General features: G+C 54.7%; 1 protein-coding gene across 1 annotated transcript; it reads right to left on the bottom strand.

Moving 5' to 3' along the window:
• Window positions 1-1,267: 1,267 nt before the first annotated feature.
• Window positions 1,268-6,174, bottom strand: INKA1 (inka box actin regulator 1). The gene is made up of 2 exons (XM_088466258.1): window positions 5,913-6,174; window positions 1,268-2,206 (listed from the first exon to the last, which is right to left on the bottom strand). Exon 2 carries the CDS (start codon window positions 2,171-2,173, stop codon window positions 1,334-1,336), a length of 840 nt encoding a protein of 279 aa, XP_088322384.1. The 5' UTR covers window positions 2,174-2,206; window positions 5,913-6,174; the 3' UTR covers window positions 1,268-1,333.
• Window positions 6,175-18,835: the final 12,661 nt, after the last annotated feature.

Genomic DNA, 18,835 nt, shown 5'->3' with positions numbered 1-18,835 from the left:
AATGCTGATTAAGGGATCCCTGACTGACTGCTGTACAGACCATCTGTGATCCCCGTCAGGTGCTGGGATATGTACGGGTCTAGTTTTGCATTTACATGACAACAGGGCAGTGTGAGGGGGGTTGTGTACTATTGACTTGTGCTAAAATGGCTCTTCTAAGAGCTGTGATGTTCCCTGCAAACACCAGCACAATCTATCACATGGAGATCTGTTCCTAGGGCTGTCTTGGTGACAGAAGACTATTCCTGGGGCTCCCTTGGTGGCAGAAGACTATTCCTGGGGCTCCCTTGGTGGCAGAAGACTATTCCTGGGGCTCCCTTGGTGACAGAAGACTACTCCTGGGGCTGCCTTGGTGACAGAAGACTATTCCTGGGGCTCCCTTGGTGACAGAAGACTATTCCTGGGGCTCCCTTGGTGGCAGAAGACTATTCCTGGGGCTTCCTTGGTGGCAGAAGACTATTCCTGGGGCTCCCTTGGTGGCAGAAGACTATTCCTGGGACTCCCTTGGTGGCAGAAGACTATTACTGGGGCTTCCTTGGCAGCAGAAGACTATTCCTGGAGCTCCCTTGGTGACAGAAGACTATTCCTAGGGCTCCCTTGGTGACAGAAGACTATTCCTGTGGCTCCCTTGGTGACAGAAGACTACTTCTGGGGGTCCCTTGGCAGCAGAAGACTATTCCTGGGGCTCCCTTGGTGGCAGAAGACTATTCCTGGGGCTCCCTTGACTACAGAAGACTATTCCTGGAGCTCCCTTGGTGACAGAAGACTATTCCTGGGGCTCCCTTGGTGACAGAAGACTATTCCCGGGGCTCCCTTGGTGACAGAAGACTATTCCTGGGGCTCCCTTGGTGACAGAAGACTATTTCTGGGGGTCCCTTGGCAGCAGAAGACTATTCCTAGGACTCCCTTGGTGACAGAAGACTATTCTTGGGGCTCCCTTGGCTACAGAAGACTATTCCTGGGGCTCCCTTGGCTACAGAAGACTATTCCTGGAGCTCCCTTGGTGGCAGAAGACTATTCCTGGAGCTCCCTTGGTGGCATAAGACTATTCCTGGAGCTCCCTTGGTGGCAGAAGACTATTCCTGGAGCTCCCTTGGTGGCAGAAGACTATTCCTGGAGCTCCCTTGGTGGCAGAAGACTATTCCTGGGGCTCCCTTGGTGGCAGAAGACTATTCCTGGGGCTCCCTTAAATGCGGGAGACTTCTCGGGCAGAAGACTGTGTCAGTTTTCTGAAAAACGTTTATTGCAAAATAAAATAATAATTATAAAAATACAATAATATAAAAGCTGTACATATACTTAAACATAATACGTGTCCATGTAAAGCCCAGAGTCAGAAGAACCCTGCACCATCGCTGCAAATGATTGGTTGGCGACTGCGGCAATGTAAGACGCCAGATGACACCTCTGCAATGTCTGAGAGAGACTGATGGTAGTAGGGAGAGAGCGGCCGGCAGCCTAGCTGGGGGCAGGATAAACGCTTTATGGCTTCCTGTTCAGTCCGCCCTCTGGTCCGGGACATGTTGCCCAGACGTTTCTTTACGTTACCGGACAGGCTGACCAGGAAGCCATGGGGCTTGTGTAACCAGCGTGATCGCTGGTCGTCTTCTTCTCCACTCTCTGGAAGGTCCATCCACTGCTTCACCAGATCAGCAAAGCTGTTGTCCCCCAGTACTAGTGGTTGACGGCTCCGGCTTTGTGAGAGCAAGCAACCCGTCCAGTCCTGAGAACCCACCCCCAGGCCTATGCCCCCCCACTGTTCCAAGCAAACATCCGATGTGGATTTGGGTCGTATTCTCCCTTGTCTGGCATGAAGTAACCCCCCAGAAGAGAGGCGTGAAGAAGACTGAGGGTTATGCCTGCGTAATACAGGCGGAGCAACACTCTGTTCTTCATCTTCCTCCTCCTCTTCCTCTCCCCTCAGAGAGCTCCCGGACACTTCTGAATAACCCGAGTCCCATTCCAGGCCACGCTGCCCGCAGCTCACCGGAGACACGTCGCTGGGCAGGTCCATGCAGCAGGCAGAGTCCGCCTCCGACAAATCAGAAGTACGATGGAAGTTCCGGACGTCGCGTCTCAGAGGTCGGCGGATGGGAGGTGCTGTAGGCTCTCCGGCAGGAGGGGGTGGAGAAGAACGCTTTAGATCCTGCAGGACGCGTAACACACACTCCATTTGCGTAGACGAAGAACTGGAATACTTCACTCACTGCAGGAAACAGACAAGAAGAGATGTAAGACATGTGCACACTCACTGGCTGCGTCCCCCCGATATCTGCGACCCCCCGATAGTGACCCTTATAACTGCTGCGTTCCCCCGATAGTTACCCTACTACTGCTGCGTCCCCCCTATAGTGACCCTATTACGGCTGCGTCCCCCCTATAGTGACCCTATTACGGCTGCGTCCCCCCTACAGTGACCCTATTACGGCTGCGTCCCCCCCCATTAGGAGTCTCCCTGCATGTACACTGACAGCGTATCATGAGCTCATGGCACACACTCCTACGCACTTTAGCAGACGCTCGGCGCAGTTGCATTCAGGCAGCAGACGAGCTGAAACATGATGTGACCGGGCTGGTTTTGGCAGCGGGTGAGGGGGCTAGCAGCACTCTTCATATCCCTGGCACACGCCTGATAGAAATGGGGAGGGGGAAGAACATGCAGAATACATGTCCTGAGGCGTGAGGCTAAGAAAGGAGCCTAATGCATTATGTAGACCCAACCCCCTCCCCGCAGGGAGCAAGCAGAGACACGAGCCTGCACAGAGCGTCAGCCTCAGGGTATGCAGAGAGGCCATCCCAAGCCCACACCTATAGCAGCCATGCTACTAACCCTGTCACTGCCAGGCCTAGGCTCCCTCCTGTGTGTCTAACATTTCTCTCTCCATGTGCCCAACATCTGTGCGTGCGATGCTCTGTTCTGCTACTTGGGCTGCAGACTATCAGGACTGGGTCAGACAGTGCCTGTATGCCATATATGGCACCGATGCCTATCAGGACTGGGTCAGACAGTGCCTGTATGCCATATATGGCACCGATGCCTATCAGGACTGGGTCAGACAGTGCCTGCATGTCATATATGCCACCGATGCCTATCAGGACTGGGTCAGACAGTGCCTGCATGTCATATATGCCACCGATGCCTATCAGGACTGAGTCAGACAGTGCCTGTATGTCATATATGCCACCGATGCCTATCAGGACTGGGTCAGACAGTGCCTGCATGTCATATATGCCACCGATGCTTATCAGGACAATGTCAGACAGTGCCTGCATTTCATATATGCCACCGATGCCTATCAGGACTGGGTCAGACCAGTGCCTGTATGTCATATATGCCACCGATGCCTATCAGGACTGGGTCAGACCAGTGCCTGTATGTCATATATGCCACCGATGCTTATCAGGACAGGGTCAGACAGTGCCTGCATTTCATATATGCCACCGATGCCTATCAGGACTGGGTCAGACAGTGCCTGCATGTCATATATATGCCACCGATGCTTATCAGGACTGGCTTAGCCTGTGGGCGCCCTCCCATGGCTGAGTCTGTCACTAGCTCTCCTACAGCCACTCACATGCAGCTATTCACCAGATGTAGGGTAGCATGATGGTCAGCACTGCTGCCTCACAGTCCTGGGGGATCTATGGGTGTGCAGTTTGTATGTTCTCCCCAGGTGGGTTTCCCAACCAGAGTCTAAAGCCAGGATTGGTTTAGGTTAGTGTGTGTGTTAGAGAATTTAGACTGTAAGCTCTTCTGGTACAGGGGATGTATTATGTTAGCGCTATAGATAAAAGCAGACGGTTGGGTAAATATTTCTGAGTCATGTTTCCATCCTCTTCTATAATACATATTATTTTATGCTGGACGGAAGCTGAAATGTACCAGTCTTGTTTCTGTCATTACGTTCCGTCCCTGGGGGCCATCTCCTGCGTTACTCACATCTCGCTCATCTTCCTGCCGCTGTCATCTGTGCCATGACTAACCCTGTGCCAACTCTATGCAAACTGTGGCAGGAAGGTGAATGGGCCCAAGTGTGTAAAATAGATGGCAAGCTCTTGTGGTGTTAATGTGCATTCCTTATCGGTTTTGACCTTGGCTGCTATCTGCCTGGGCTGACCCCAAACTTCCACTTCACACACAGAACAAGTGACGCTGCCAGACAGCCTGTAATGTATGGATCTGCGACTCCTATAGATAAGTGTTTGCTCAGCACACAAGCTGGGGGTGGAGAGTTTGCTGTAGTGGGGGCGCAGTTGGAGGGTTTGTAGTGTAACACTGAATGACTATGGATAAGAGCTGTATACACACAAACACTGATACATGTGTCTAATGTACACAAGTCTGCACCATACAGGAATAGGCTCAGTGCCCCCAGCACTCCTGTGGTGCCTCATGCTGTATATACCATGTCTAATACAGATCTGACGCATCACCTGGACTGGGCGCCCTATACATTATACCTACACATGATAAAGTCACATGTGCAGCCCCCCGATATTTGCAGGGTACAGGGGAGGTAATGAGAGCAGCTCTTGTCTGACATTGCTGCACTCTCTGCCTGTCCCAACTCGCTGCAATGCTGATATCCCAGCCAGGCTGAGCCCATGCACAGGGCACCCAGCCGCAGGTGCCATAGGCAGAAGGGAGAGACTGCCAGCAGAGGTGGCAGCATGGACGTTCTGGGAGATGAATGTCAGATTGCTATGGCTGCAGGATGGAAGGACCTTAGGGGTGGACATGGGTCATTATACTGGGACTTTTCCAGGACCTAGGCGCAGACTCCGACCTGTAACCCATCTAGTTCCCTGCACAGCAACATTCCCAGAGATCAGAGGCAGAAACTAAACACCCAGAAGTGATGGGACAGGTAGAGACACGTTCTGCCCTTATCCACCCTCCACACGTCCCAGATCACTCTGCAGCTGGCTGATCATACTCAGTCTTAGTATATAGAGCAATGTGACTGTCCTAGTACACAGCAATACTCCCACCATCATATGCAGCATACACATGGGGGGTGACATGTATATATAGGTATATACAGCAATACTCCCACCATCATATGCAGCATACACATGGGGGGTGACATGTATATATAGGTATATACAGCAATACTCCCACCATCATATGCAGCATACACATGGGGGGAGTAATTACATATAGGTATATACAGCAATGTTACCTATAGGAAGCAGCACACATGGGGGGTGACAGTTACATATAAGTATATACAGCAATGTTACCTATAGGAAGCAGCACACATGGGGGGAGTAATTACATATAAGTATATACAGCAATGTTACCTATAGGAAGCAGCACACATGGGGGAGTAATTACATATAGGTATATACAGCAATGTTACCTATAGGAAGCAGCACACATGGGGGGAGTAATTACATATAAGTATATACAGCAATATTACCTATAGGAAGCAGCACACATGGGGGAGTAATTACATATAGGTATATACAGCAATGTTACCTATAGGAAGCAGCACACATGGGGGGTGACAGTTACATATAAGTATATACAGCAATGTTACCTATAGGAAGCAGCACACATGGGGGGAGTAATTACATATAAGTATATACAGCAATGTTACCTATAGGAAGCAGCACACATGGGGGGAGTAATTACATATAAGTATATACAGCAATGTTACCTATAGGAAGCAGCACACATGGGGGAGTAATTACATATAAGTATATACAGCAATGTTACCTATAGGAAGCAGCACACATGGGGGGAGTAATTACATATAAGTATATACAGCAATGTTACCTATAGGAAGCAGCACACATGGGGGAGTAATTACATATAATAGACATGTAATGATCCTGCCCTGTGACCCAGCTACCTATATGTAACTCTTCCCCTTCTATAGCCCACATACATCTCTGTACAAACTCACCAGCTGGAGATTGGTGGAGTCCGGGAGAGGGTTCTGCATATCCCAAATTTCCGGAGTGCCAGCCTGGGGTAAGGACTCTTTGAAGGGGCAGAGGGATCAGAGTGCCAGCCCGTGGTAAGGGCTCTGCAGATGGGCAGAGGGATCAGAGTGCCAGCTGGGTAAGGGCTCTGCAGATGGGCAGAGGGATCAGAGTGCCAGCTGGGTAAGGGCAGGGACAGAAGGACCCTCACACTACGCCAGACGTTGTGCTCTGAATCTGCTGCTCTCAGATCCTAAATTCTCCTTAAGGCTCAGCCTGTCCCTCCCCTCACCCATCCTGTCCCAGCAGGCAGCCAATCAGTGACTCAGCCTCACATCCCTCGGATTTGGGGATAATTTTGAGAAACCCGATATTTGGGATGTGATGGAGCAGGGAGGGGGGCTGTTACCCTGAGAGAGGGGGCTGTTACCCTGAGAGAGGGGGCTGTTACTCTGAGAGGGGGGCTGTTACTCTGAGAGAGGGGGCTGTTACCCTGAGAGAGGGGGCTGTTACCATAAGAGGGGGGCTGTTACTCTGAGAGAGGGGGCTGTTACTCTGAGAGAGGGGGCTGTTACCCTGATGTGAGGGCTGTTACCCTGATCTGGCTGCTGGGACACAGGGAGAGAGGGGGCTGTTACCGTGATGTGGGGGCTGTTACCCTGGTGTGGCTGCTGGGACGCAGGGAGAGAGGGGGCTGTTACCCTGATGTGGGGGCTGTTACCCTGGTGTGGCTGCTGGGACGCAGGGAGAGAGGGGGCTGTTACCCTGGTGTGGCTGCTGGAACGCAGCGAGAGAGGGGGCTGTTACCCTGGTGTGGCTGCTGGGACGCAGGGAGAGAGGGGCTGTTACCCTGATGTGGGGGGTGTTACCCTGGTGTGGCTGCTGGGACGCAGGGAGAGAGGGGGCTGCTACCCTGGTGTGGCTGCTGGAACGCAGGGAGAGAGGGGGCTGTTACCCTGGAGTGGCTGCTGGGACGCAGGGAGAGAGGGGGCTGTTACCCTGGTGTGGCTGCTGGGACGCAGGGAGAGAGGGGGCTGTTACCCTGGTGTGGCTGCTGGGACGCAGGGAGAGAGGGGGCTGTTACCCTGGTGTGGCTGCTGGGACGCAGGGAGAGAGGGGGCTGTTACCCTGGTGTGGCTGCTGGGACGCAGGGAGAGAGGGGGCTGTTACCCTGGTGTGGCTGCTGGGACGCAGGGAGAGAGGGGGCTGTTACCCTGGTGTGGCTGCTGGGACGCAGGGAGAGAGGGGGCTGTTACCCTGGTGTGGCTGCTGGGACGCAGGGAGAGAGGGGGCTGTTACCCTGGTTTGGCTGCTGGGATGCAGGGAGAGAGGGGGCTGTTACCCTGGTGTGGCTGCTGGGACGCAGGGAGAGAGGGGGCTGTTAACCTGGTGTGGCTGCTGGGACGCAGGGAGAGGGGGCTGTTACCCTGGTGTGGCTGCTGGGACGCAGGGAGAGAGGGGGCTGTTACCCTGAGAGGGGGCTGTTACCCTGGTGTGGCTGCTGGGATGCAGGGAGAGGGGGGGCTATTACCCTGATGTGGGGGCTGTTACCCTGATCTGGCTGCTGGGACACAGGGAGAGAGGGGACTGTTACCCTGGTGTAGCTGCTGGGACGCAGGGAGAGGGGGGCTGTTACCCTGGTGTGGCTGCTGGGATGCAGGGAGAGAGGGGGCTGTTACCCTGGTGTGGCTGCTGGGATGCAGGTTGAGAGGGGGCTGTTACCCTGATGTGGGGGCTGTTACCCTGATGTGGCTGCTGGGATGCAGGGAGAGGGGGGGCTATTACATTGATGTGGGGGCTGTTACCCTGATCTGGCTGCTGGGAAACAGGGAGAGAGAGGAGCTGTTACCCTGGTGTGGCTGCTGGGACGCAGGGAGAGAGGGGGCTGTTACCCTGAGAGGGGGCTGTTACCCTGGTGTGGCTGCAGGGATGCAGGGAGAGAGGGGGCTGTTACCCTGGTGTGGCTGCTGGGACGCAGGTTGAGAGGGGGCTGTTACCCTGATGTGGGGGCTGTTACCCTGATGTGGCTGCTGGGATGCAGGTAGAGGGGGGGCTATTACATTGATGTGGGGGCTGTTACCCTGATCTGGCTGCTGGGAAACAGGGAGAGAGGGGGCTGTTACCGTGATGTGGGGGCTGTTACCCTGGTGTGGCTGCTGGGACGCAGGGAGAGAGGGGGCTGTTACCCTGATGTGGGGGCTGTTACCCTGGTGTGGCTGCTGGGACGCAGGGAGAGAGGGGGCTGTTACCCTGGTGTGGCTGCTGGAACGCAGCGAGAGAGGGGGCTGTTACCCTGGTGTGGCTGCTGGGACGCAGGGAGAGAGGGGGCTGTTACCCTGATGTGGGGGCTGTTACCCTGGTGTGGCTGCTGGGACGCAGGGAGAGAGGGGGCTGTTACCCTGGTGTGGCTGCTGGAACGCAGCGAGAGAGGGGGCTGTTACCCTGGTGTGGCTGCTGGGACGCAGGGAGAGAGGGGGCTGTTACCCTGGTGTGGCTGCTGGGACGCAGGGAGAGAGGGGCTGTTACCCTGATGTGGGGGGTGTTACCCTGGTGTGGCTGCTGGGACGCAGGGAGAGAGGGGGCTGCTACCCTGGTGTGGCTGCTGGAACGCAGGGAGAGAGGGGGCTGTTACCCTGGAGTGGCTGCTGGGACGCAGGGAGAGAGGGGGCTGTTACCCTGGTGTGGCTGCTGGGATGCAGGGAGAGAGGGGGCTGTTACCCTGATGTGGGTGTTGTTACCCTGTTGTGGCTGCTGGGATGCAGGGAGAGAGGGGGCTGTTACCCTGATGTGGGGGCTGTTACCCTGGTGTGGCTGCTGGGACGCAGGGAGAGAGGGGGCTGTTACCCTGATGTGGGGGCTGTTACCCTGGTTTGGCAGTTAGGATGCAGGGAGAGGGGGCTGTTACCCTGATGTGAGGGCTGTTACCCTGATCTGGCTGCTGGGACACAGGGAGAGAGGGGGCTGTTACCGTGATGTGGGGGCTGTTACCCTGGTGTGGCTGCTGGGACGCAGGGAGAGAGGGGGCTGTTACCCTGATGTGGGGGCTGTTACCCTGGTGTGGCTGCTGGGACGCAGGGAGAGAGGGGGCTGTTACCCTGGTGTGGCTGCTGGAACGCAGCGAGAGAGGGGGCTGTTACCCTGGTGTGGCTGCTGGGACGCAGGGAGAGAGGGGGCTGTTACCCTGGTGTGGCTGCTGGGACGCAGGGAGAGAGGGGCTGTTACCCTGATGTGGGGGGTGTTACCCTGGTGTGGCTGCTGGGACGCAGGGAGAGAGGGGGCTGCTACCCTGGTGTGGCTGCTGGAACGCAGGGAGAGAGGGGGCTGTTACCCTGGAGTGGCTGCTGGGACGCAGGGAGAGAGGGGGCTGTTACCCTGGTGTGGCTGCTGGGACGCAGGGAGAGAGGGGGCTGTTACCCTGGTGTGGCTGCTGGGACGCAGGGAGAGAGGGGGCTGTTACCCTGGTGTGGCTGCTGGGACGCAGGGAGAGAGGGGGCTGTTACCCTGGTGTGGCTGCTGGGACGCAGGGAGAGAGGGGGCTGTTACCCTGGTGTGGCTGCTGGGACGCAGGGAGAGAGGGGGCTGTTACCCTGGTGTGGCTGCTGGGACGCAGGGAGAGAGGGGGCTGTTACCCTGGTGTGGCTGCTGGGACGCAGGGAGAGAGGGGGCTGTTACCCTGGTTTGGCTGCTGGGATGCAGGGAGAGAGGGGGCTGTTACCCTGGTGTGGCTGCTGGGACGCAGGGAGAGAGGGGGCTGTTAACCTGGTGTGGCTGCTGGGACGCAGGGAGAGGGGGCTGTTACCCTGGTGTGGCTGCTGGGACGCAGGGAGAGAGGGGGCTGTTACCCTGAGAGGGGGCTGTTACCCTGGTGTGGCTGCTGGGATGCAGGGAGAGGGGGGGCTATTACCCTGATGTGGGGGCTGTTACCCTGATCTGGCTGCTGGGACACAGGGAGAGAGGGGACTGTTACCCTGGTGTAGCTGCTGGGACGCAGGGAGAGGGGGGCTGTTACCCTGGTGTGGCTGCTGGGATGCAGGGAGAGAGGGGGCTGTTACCCTGGTGTGGCTGCTGGGATGCAGGTTGAGAGGGGGCTGTTACCCTGATGTGGGGGCTGTTACCCTGATGTGGCTGCTGGGATGCAGGGAGAGGGGGGGCTATTACATTGATGTGGGGGCTGTTACCCTGATCTGGCTGCTGGGAAACAGGGAGAGAGAGGAGCTGTTACCCTGGTGTGGCTGCTGGGACGCAGGGAGAGAGGGGGCTGTTACCCTGAGAGGGGGCTGTTACCCTGGTGTGGCTGCAGGGATGCAGGGAGAGAGGGGGCTGTTACCCTGGTGTGGCTGCTGGGACGCAGGTTGAGAGGGGGCTGTTACCCTGATGTGGGGGCTGTTACCCTGATGTGGCTGCTGGGATGCAGGTAGAGGGGGGGCTATTACATTGATGTGGGGGCTGTTACCCTGATCTGGCTGCTGGGAAACAGGGAGAGAGGGGGCTGTTACCGTGATGTGGGGGCTGTTACCCTGGTGTGGCTGCTGGGACGCAGGGAGAGAGGGGGCTGTTACCCTGATGTGGGGGCTGTTACCCTGGTGTGGCTGCTGGGACGCAGGGAGAGAGGGGGCTGTTACCCTGGTGTGGCTGCTGGAACGCAGCGAGAGAGGGGGCTGTTACCCTGGTGTGGCTGCTGGGACGCAGGGAGAGAGGGGGCTGTTACCCTGATGTGGGGGCTGTTACCCTGGTGTGGCTGCTGGGACGCAGGGAGAGAGGGGGCTGTTACCCTGGTGTGGCTGCTGGAACGCAGCGAGAGAGGGGGCTGTTACCCTGGTGTGGCTGCTGGGACGCAGGGAGAGAGGGGGCTGTTACCCTGGTGTGGCTGCTGGGACGCAGGGAGAGAGGGGCTGTTACCCTGATGTGGGGGGTGTTACCCTGGTGTGGCTGCTGGGACGCAGGGAGAGAGGGGGCTGCTACCCTGGTGTGGCTGCTGGAACGCAGGGAGAGAGGGGGCTGTTACCCTGGAGTGGCTGCTGGGACGCAGGGAGAGAGGGGGCTGTTACCCTGGTGTGGCTGCTGGGATGCAGGGAGAGAGGGGGCTGTTACCCTGATGTGGGTGTTGTTACCCTGTTGTGGCTGCTGGGATGCAGGGAGAGAGGGGGCTGTTACCCTGATGTGGGGGCTGTTACCCTGGTGTGGCTGCTGGGACGCAGGGAGAGAGGGGGCTGTTACCCTGATGTGGGGGCTGTTACCCTGGTTTGGCAGTTAGGATGCAGGGAGAGGGGGCTGTTACCCTGGTGTGGCTGCTGGGATGCAGAGAGAGGGGGCTGTTTCCCTGGTGTGGCTGCTGGGACGCAGGGAGAGAGGGGGCTGTTACCCTGAGAGGGGGCTGTTACCATGGTGTGGCTGCTGGGATGCAGAGAGAGGGGGCTGTTACCCTGAGAGGGGGCTGTTACCCTGGTGTGGCTGCTGGGACGCAGAGAGAGGGGGCTGTTACCCTGGTGTGGCTGCTGGGATGCAGAGAGAGGGGGCTGTTACCCTGGTGTGGCTGCTGGGACGCAGGGAGAGAGGGGGCTGTTACCCTGATGTGGGGGCTGTTACCCTGGTTTGGCTGCTAGGACGCAGGGAGAGAGGGGGCTGTTACCCTGGTGTGGCTGCTGGGATGCAGGGAGAGAGGGGGCTGTTACCCTGAGAGGGGGTTGTTACCCTGATGTGGCTGCTGGGACGCAGGGAGAGAGGGGGCTGTTACCCTGAGAGGGGGCTGTTACCCTGATGTGGCTGCTGGGACGCAGGGAGAGAGGGGGCTGCTACCCTGGTGTGGCTGCTGGGACGCAGGGAGAGAGGGGGCTGTTACCCTGATGTGGGGGCTGTTACCCTGGTTTGGCTGCTAGGACGCAGGGAGAGAGGGGGCTGATACCCTGGTGTGGCTGCTGGGACGCAGGGAGAGGGGGGGCTATTACCCTGAGAGGGGGGCTGTTACCCTGGTGTGGCTGCTGGAATTGCTGGGAGAGAGGGGGCTGTTACCCTGGTGTGGCTGCTGGGACACAGGGAGAGAGGGGGCTGTTACCCTGATGTGGCTGCTGGGACGCAGGGAGAGAGGGGTTGTTACCCTGATGTGGCTGCTGGGACGCAGGGAGAGAGGGGCTGTTACCCTGGTGTGGCTGCTGGGACGCAGGGAGAGAGGGGGCTGTTACCCTGGTGTGGCTGCTGGGACGCAGGGAGAGAGGGGGCTGTTACCCTGGTGTGGCTGCTGGGACGCAGAGAGAGGGGGCTGTTACCCGGGTGTGGCTGCTGGGATGCAGAGAGAGGGGGCTGTTTCCCTGGTGTGGCAGCTGGGACGCAGGGAGAGAGGGGGCTGTTACCCTGAGAGGGGGCTGTTACCCTGGTGTGGCTGCTGGGACGCAGAGAGAGTGGGCTGTTACCCTGAGAGGGGGCTGTTACCCTGGTGTGGCTGCTGGGACGCAGAGAGAGGGGGCTGTTACCCTTGTGTGGCTGCTGGGATGCAGAGAGAGGGGGCTGTTACCCTGGTGTGGCTGCTGGGACGCAGTGAGAGAGGGGGCTGTTACCCTGATGTGGGGGCTGTTACCCTGGTTTGGCTGCTAGGACGCAGGGAGAGAGGGGGCTGTTACCCTGGTGTGGCTGCTGGGATGCAGGGAGAGAGGGGGCTGTTACCCTGAGAGGGGGCTGTTACCCTGATGTGGCTGCTGGGACGCAGGGAGAGAGGGGGCTGTTACCCTGAGAGGGGGCTGTTACCCTGATGTGGCTGCTGGGACGCAGGGAGAGAGGGGGCTGTTACCCTGAGAGGGGGCTGTTACCCTGGTGTGGCTGCTGGGACGCAGGGAGAGAGGGGGCTGTTACCCTGATGTGGGGGCTGTTACCCTGGTTTGGCTGCTAGGATGCAGGGAGAGAGGGGGCTGTTACCCTGGTGTGGCTGCTGGGACGCAGGAAGAGGGGGGGCTATTACCCTGAGAGGGGGGCTGTTACCCTGGTGTGGCTGCTGGAATTGCTGGGAGAGAGGGGGCTGTTACCCTGGTGTGGCTGCTGGGACACAGGGAGAGAGGGGGCTGTTACCCTGAGAGGGGGGCTGTTACCCTGATGTGGCTGCTGGGATGCAGGGAGAGAGGGGTTGTTACCCTGATGTGGCTGCTGGGACGCAGGGAGAGAGGGGCTGTTACCCTGGTGTGGCTCAGAGACGGGGCCATAAAAGAAGAGTTTCCTGCAATCCATTCAGCATGATGGGCAGAAACAGGGCAGAAGAGAGGAACGATAGACAGATACAGGACAGAAGACCCATAACGGGCAGACAGAGGCAGAAAAGACCCATTATGGGCAGACAGAGGCAGAAACCCATGACTGGCAGACACAGGACAGAAGAGACCTGTGAGGGGCAGAAACAGGGCAAAAGAGACCCATGATGGATTGACACGGGCATTAGAGACCCACAATGGGCAGAAGAGACCATGAGGGGCAGACACAGGGCAGAAGAGACCATGAGGGGCAAACACAGGGCAGAAGAGACCATGAGGGGCAGAAACAGGGCAGAAGAGACCTATAAGGAGTAGACAGGGCAGAAGAGACCTATGAGGAGTAGACAGGGCAGAAGAGACCCATGATGGACAGGCACAGGGTTTGGAGACCCACAATGGGGAGACACAGGGCAGAAGACCCATAACTGGCAGACACAAGCCAGAAGAGACCCATTATGTGCAGATATAGGGCAGAAGAGACCATGAGGGGCAGACACAGGGCAGAAGAGACCATGAGGGGCAGACACAGGGCAGAAGAGACCATGAGGGGCAGACACAGGGTAGTAGAGACCCATGATGGGTAGAATCCCAGACGCTGAGGTGCTGTCTGACTGTAGAACAAATGAGGGTGCAGCAATTACCAATATCCCTGGGGGTATTTCTTGGTCCCTTACATATGATAATGCTCCTGCATTTACAGTAAATGTAGCCCCAGGCTGAGTTATTTCGGGAGATTTACATCCTAATGGTCACTATGATTAGGGTACACATCGCCCAGTCACAGCTGTACACGACGGTCTCCTAAATTGTTTGAAACTCTATTATTTTAGAGATGGAGACTAACTTTTCTCTTGTTATTATCTCTAAAGATAAATATAGTAAATAAGGGTAAATACAGCCGTACAGTAACTGCACGGACACCGGGATCACCGTGATCTACTGACAAAGCAGCATCGTATGCGCCACCTTACAGGGGCGCTGTGTAACGACGTTTGTGGGCCCCATTGCCATCCAAGGGTGATAATACAGATACACACATTGGGGTTTGACAGGGGCGACAGGAGCCCCATTTATGGGCCCCCGAGCAGCTGCGCCCAATGCTACTATAGTAGTTACGCCTTGGATTCCTTATAATGCACGCTAATGTGACACGTGTACCGGGCTATAATGAGAGAGCTCACTGTAGTCACAAGACAGGCACAAGGATAAACTGCACAATGATTAGTGTTACAGTGGTTAGATGTCTCTCATGTCTGGAATGTCCTGCTGGATACTCTGCGCTAGTGACAGGCCTATAGAAGGCAGCGTTTGCTATATGCAGGCGCCTGCATCATCCAGGACTCACCCTGGAAAGAAGTTTAGGAATTTTTTTGAAAAAAATCTAAAAAAAAACTATTTACAAACTCATAGCAGCCTCCAATTACATTTCTGCGTGACAAAGACATATTACGCAGAATGGGAGCCCCTTCCAGGCCTATACGCCCTCCCTCGCACGCACAAGTCATGTGCACAAGGACGCGTTTACATATTGCATATCGCAAAAGGGAAGAGGAGACGATAATCGGATTTTTTTTATTTTCATTGTCTATAACCCCAATAGAGTCTGATGAGGTATCAGACATCGGACCTTACCGCGTATATAGCATCGGGTAGTTCTGACTGTGGGAGGAATCATGGAAACATTTAAATCTAGTACAATTTTTCGTTTTGATATCACCCTAAAAGCTATAACAATATCTATCAATAAGATGCAGCATAGTATAAACCAGCACAGTGCTTAGTCCACTCCGGATAGGAAGGGGTTAAATCAGGAAAATGAGAATAGTTATATAATACACTGTGTGGGGCGCAGAGTTCCCAACTGTCCCAAATATCTACAGTCCCAACATTTACAGATGTATCCATGAAAATGTCCCTATCTTCCCGTTTACACGTTCAGCGCCATAAATGCTCAGTAATCTGCATGTGCAGTACCTTCATTTTCAATGAAGAGCTTGGGAGCAATGGGCATGTTTGGGGCGCAGTGTTTCCTGCCCAAACCGTCTTTCCTGCCCAAGGCAGTGTCTACGTTCCATATTGTTGTCCATACTCTACGTGAAGATGAGTCTTCTTCTAGCGACCAAGTTCTTCAATTACTAGATATGGTCAGAGATCAGCCTGGATACAACCGTGGGAAACCGTAACGTTCTGGCACCTCGTTGTGCTGCAGGCGCCCTCTCTACTGCGCATCCTATTTCCAGATGGACTAAAGCCGTCAGTGACGGGACAACCAGTTCCTGAATGTATCAGGGCTCATTCTACCAGATCAGTCAGCACATCCTGCGCGTGGCGGCCTGGAGCTTCGGGCTTCCAGCTGGTCCTCAGTCCATTCTTCCACAGAACTTTACCGCTCCAATATATTTGCCTCCGGAAACACGAGCTGTGTAAGGAAGGTTTAGCTCTCAGGTGTGTCTAGGCCTATGCGCCACTAGCAGGGTCCACTAAACAGGATGATAGAGAAAAGAGGATTTTTGTACTAAGGTTAAATTCCTTTCACTGAATCCTTTAGCAGGAAACTGTGGTCCCACTCTTTACACTCCTTATGTTGTCAGCTGCGACCAGTCTTTATAGTCTCGTACTCTATGCTGGGGAGTATTGTCAGTTATTAATTATTTGAAGGTTCGTTGGACTGGGAGGGGAGAAATCACTGGAACTGTGCGGTTTAGTTATAGGTGCCTAGGAATGAGCTCAGTACCCCATGGCAGCAGTGTCCCTCAAATGGAATCAGAGAAATGGCTTTAACGTAAGTACAAAAATCTTCTTTATCTTCCTGGATTTCTATTATCTAAAGGGGGTGATAACGGCTCGCTCCACCATCAGAGTCGCCCTAACCCAGAACTCAGAGGTGATAACGGCTCGCTCCACCATCAGAGTCGCCCTAACCCAGAACTCAGAGGTGATAACGGCTCGATCCAACATCAGTCGCCCTAACCCAGAACTCAGAGGTGATAATGGCTCGCTCCACCATCAGTCGCCCTAACCCAGAACTCAGAGGTGATAATGGCTCGCTCCAACATCAGAGTCACCCTAACCTAGAATTCAGAGGTGATAATGGCTCGCTCCACCATCACAGTCGCCCTAACCCAGAACACAGAGATGATAACGGCTCGCTCCACTATCAGTCGTCCTAACCCAGAACATAGAGGTGATAATGGCTCGCTCCAACATCAGAGTCACCCTAACCCAGAACACAGAGGTGATAATGGCTCGCTCCAACATCAGAGTCAACCTAACCCAGATCTCAGAGGTGATAATGGCTTGCTCCAACATCAGAGTCATCCTAACCTAGAACTCAGAGGTGATAACGGCTCGCTCCAACATCAGAGTCGCCCTAACCCAGAACACAGAGATGATAATGGCTCGCTCCAACATCAGAGTCGCCCTAACCCAGAACACAGAGATGATAATGGCTCACTCCAACATCAGAGTCACCCTAACCCAGATCTCAGAGGTGATAACGGCTCGCTCTACTATCAGTCGTCCTAACCCAGAACACAGAGGTGATAATGGCTCGCTCCACCATCAGAGTCACCCCAACCCAGAACACAGAGGTGATAATGGCTCGCTCCACCATCAGAGTCACCCCAACCCAGAACACAGAGGTGATAATGGCTCGCTCCACCATCAGAGTCACCCTAACCCAGAACACAGAGGTGATAATGGCTCGCTCCAACATCAGAGTCACCCTAACCCAGATGTCAGAGGTGATAATGGCTCGCTCCAACATCAGAGTCACCCTAACCTAGAACACAGAGGTGATAACGGCTCGCTCCAACATCAGAGTCGCCCTAACCCAGAACACAGAGATGATAACGGCTCGCTCCACCATCAGAGTCGCCCTAACCTAGAACACAGAGGTGATAATGGCTCGCTCCAACATCAGAGTCACCCTAACCTAGAACACAGAGGTGATAACGGCTCGCTCCAACATCAGAGTCACCCTAACCTAGAACACAGAGATGATAACGGCTCGCTCCACTATCAGTCGTCCTAACCCAGAACATAAAGGTAATATTGACTCGCTCCAACATCAGAGTCGCCCTAATCCAGAACACAGAGATGATAGCGGCTCGCTCCACCATCAGTCGTCCTAACCCAGCACATAGATGTGATAACAGCTCGCTCCACCATCAGGTCAGCCCTGACCCAGAACACAGAGATGATAACAGCTCGCTCCACCATCAGGTGAGCCCTAACCCAGCACATAGATATAATAACGGCTCGCTCCACCATCAGGTCAGCCCTAACCTAGCACATAGATGGTGATAACATTGCGGCATCAGATCTTCAGTCAAAAAGTAACCAATAATGTGACAGTGTCCATCAGGAAGAAAATCACAACAAATACCATAATAGAAAGACTAGCAGATTTGTGTTTATTCCATTCCTCTGCTAACAGGCTTATTTCTATACTGTATAAGGGCGCCCCCTGCTGACAAAAAAAGTGTAAGACATAAGATGGAACTGTGAGCCAGGGTCTAAACTCAGATGACTGCAGCGACATCCTTAAGCGTTTTCTCTACGCACATTGGGCCTGATTCCAAGATTTACGCTAATGGAATCGCAGCTGCATTGTCTTACTGATTGCAGCAGCTGAAATATGCTAATATTCCCAAAGCACAGGCCAGCATAGAGACACTTACTGCTGCCTTCTCATATCCATCCGACGTCACACACCAGTGTAAACATCGGTACCATCGTCTCTCCTAACACGCTGACAGCTCTCATGCTGCGAAGGAGATCGCAATGGCTAATTTATGCACACCCAGGAAACGACGTTTAAATGGTCAGAAACGCCTGCGTTTGCCTGTGCACTCCAGGTTACCTCCCCCAAACACTGACTACCTGTCACTCACTGTGCGGACGTAATCGCAAAACAATCACTGCGTGTGCAATGACAGACAATCACTCAATTTGCTTAAAAATCGCCTTTGCGCACATCTCTGATTGAGGCTCGTAATCCACACAGCAGCTATAATCAATGGTACATCGTCCCCTCTGGGACTCATGAATTCCTCTCTTCTGCCTTCGATAAAAGTTAGGGAACTCTTGCGCACAGTTTGTGGGCCTGCCCATTGTACCCATAGCGGAATACGTTCTGGTCCAGAGTCCAGCTAGAAATGAAAAAGCCGTCACTGGAATATCCATTTGTTCACCACAGTGCTCATTATTGCTGCCAGTTCCCAGAACCACAAAACATGTTCTCAAACTATTCAGATACATAATCCCAGCGAGTGCAGACCACTACCACTATTATCTGCCCCTACCTAGGATCTGGCATGTATACACAAGGAAGGACTCTGCCTTCTCTCTCATAAACATGGCACCCCTGGGTATCCCACTTCAACGTATCAGAGGAGCGTAAGGCATATATTACGCGTGAGCCGGGTTAAGCCCGTGGTTGTAGGAGCAGTTGCCCTTTAAGGGTCATGTTAACTCCCCTCCTTTTAGTATGTTTTGTAGTTGATGGTAGTTCAACCTATAGTAGGGTTGTAGGGAGTGTGTAAGTGTTATTAGTGCTGGTCCCTTAGTGACGGGATGTTTTTCTTCTTCGTTTGTTTATATGTGATGTTTGTGTTGCGGCAGAAAGAACGGAATTTTGTAGTTGATTGGTTAGGTGTTTTAGATGGGTG

Source organism: Taudactylus pleione, unplaced genomic scaffold (assembly GCF_031769625.1).
Source record: "Taudactylus pleione unplaced genomic scaffold, aTauple2 ptg002745l, whole genome shotgun sequence".
NCBI lineage: Eukaryota > Metazoa > Chordata > Amphibia > Anura > Myobatrachidae > Taudactylus > Taudactylus pleione.
Note: the sequence above shows the minus strand (reverse complement) of the source record. Positions and strands in the feature narration are given on the sequence as shown.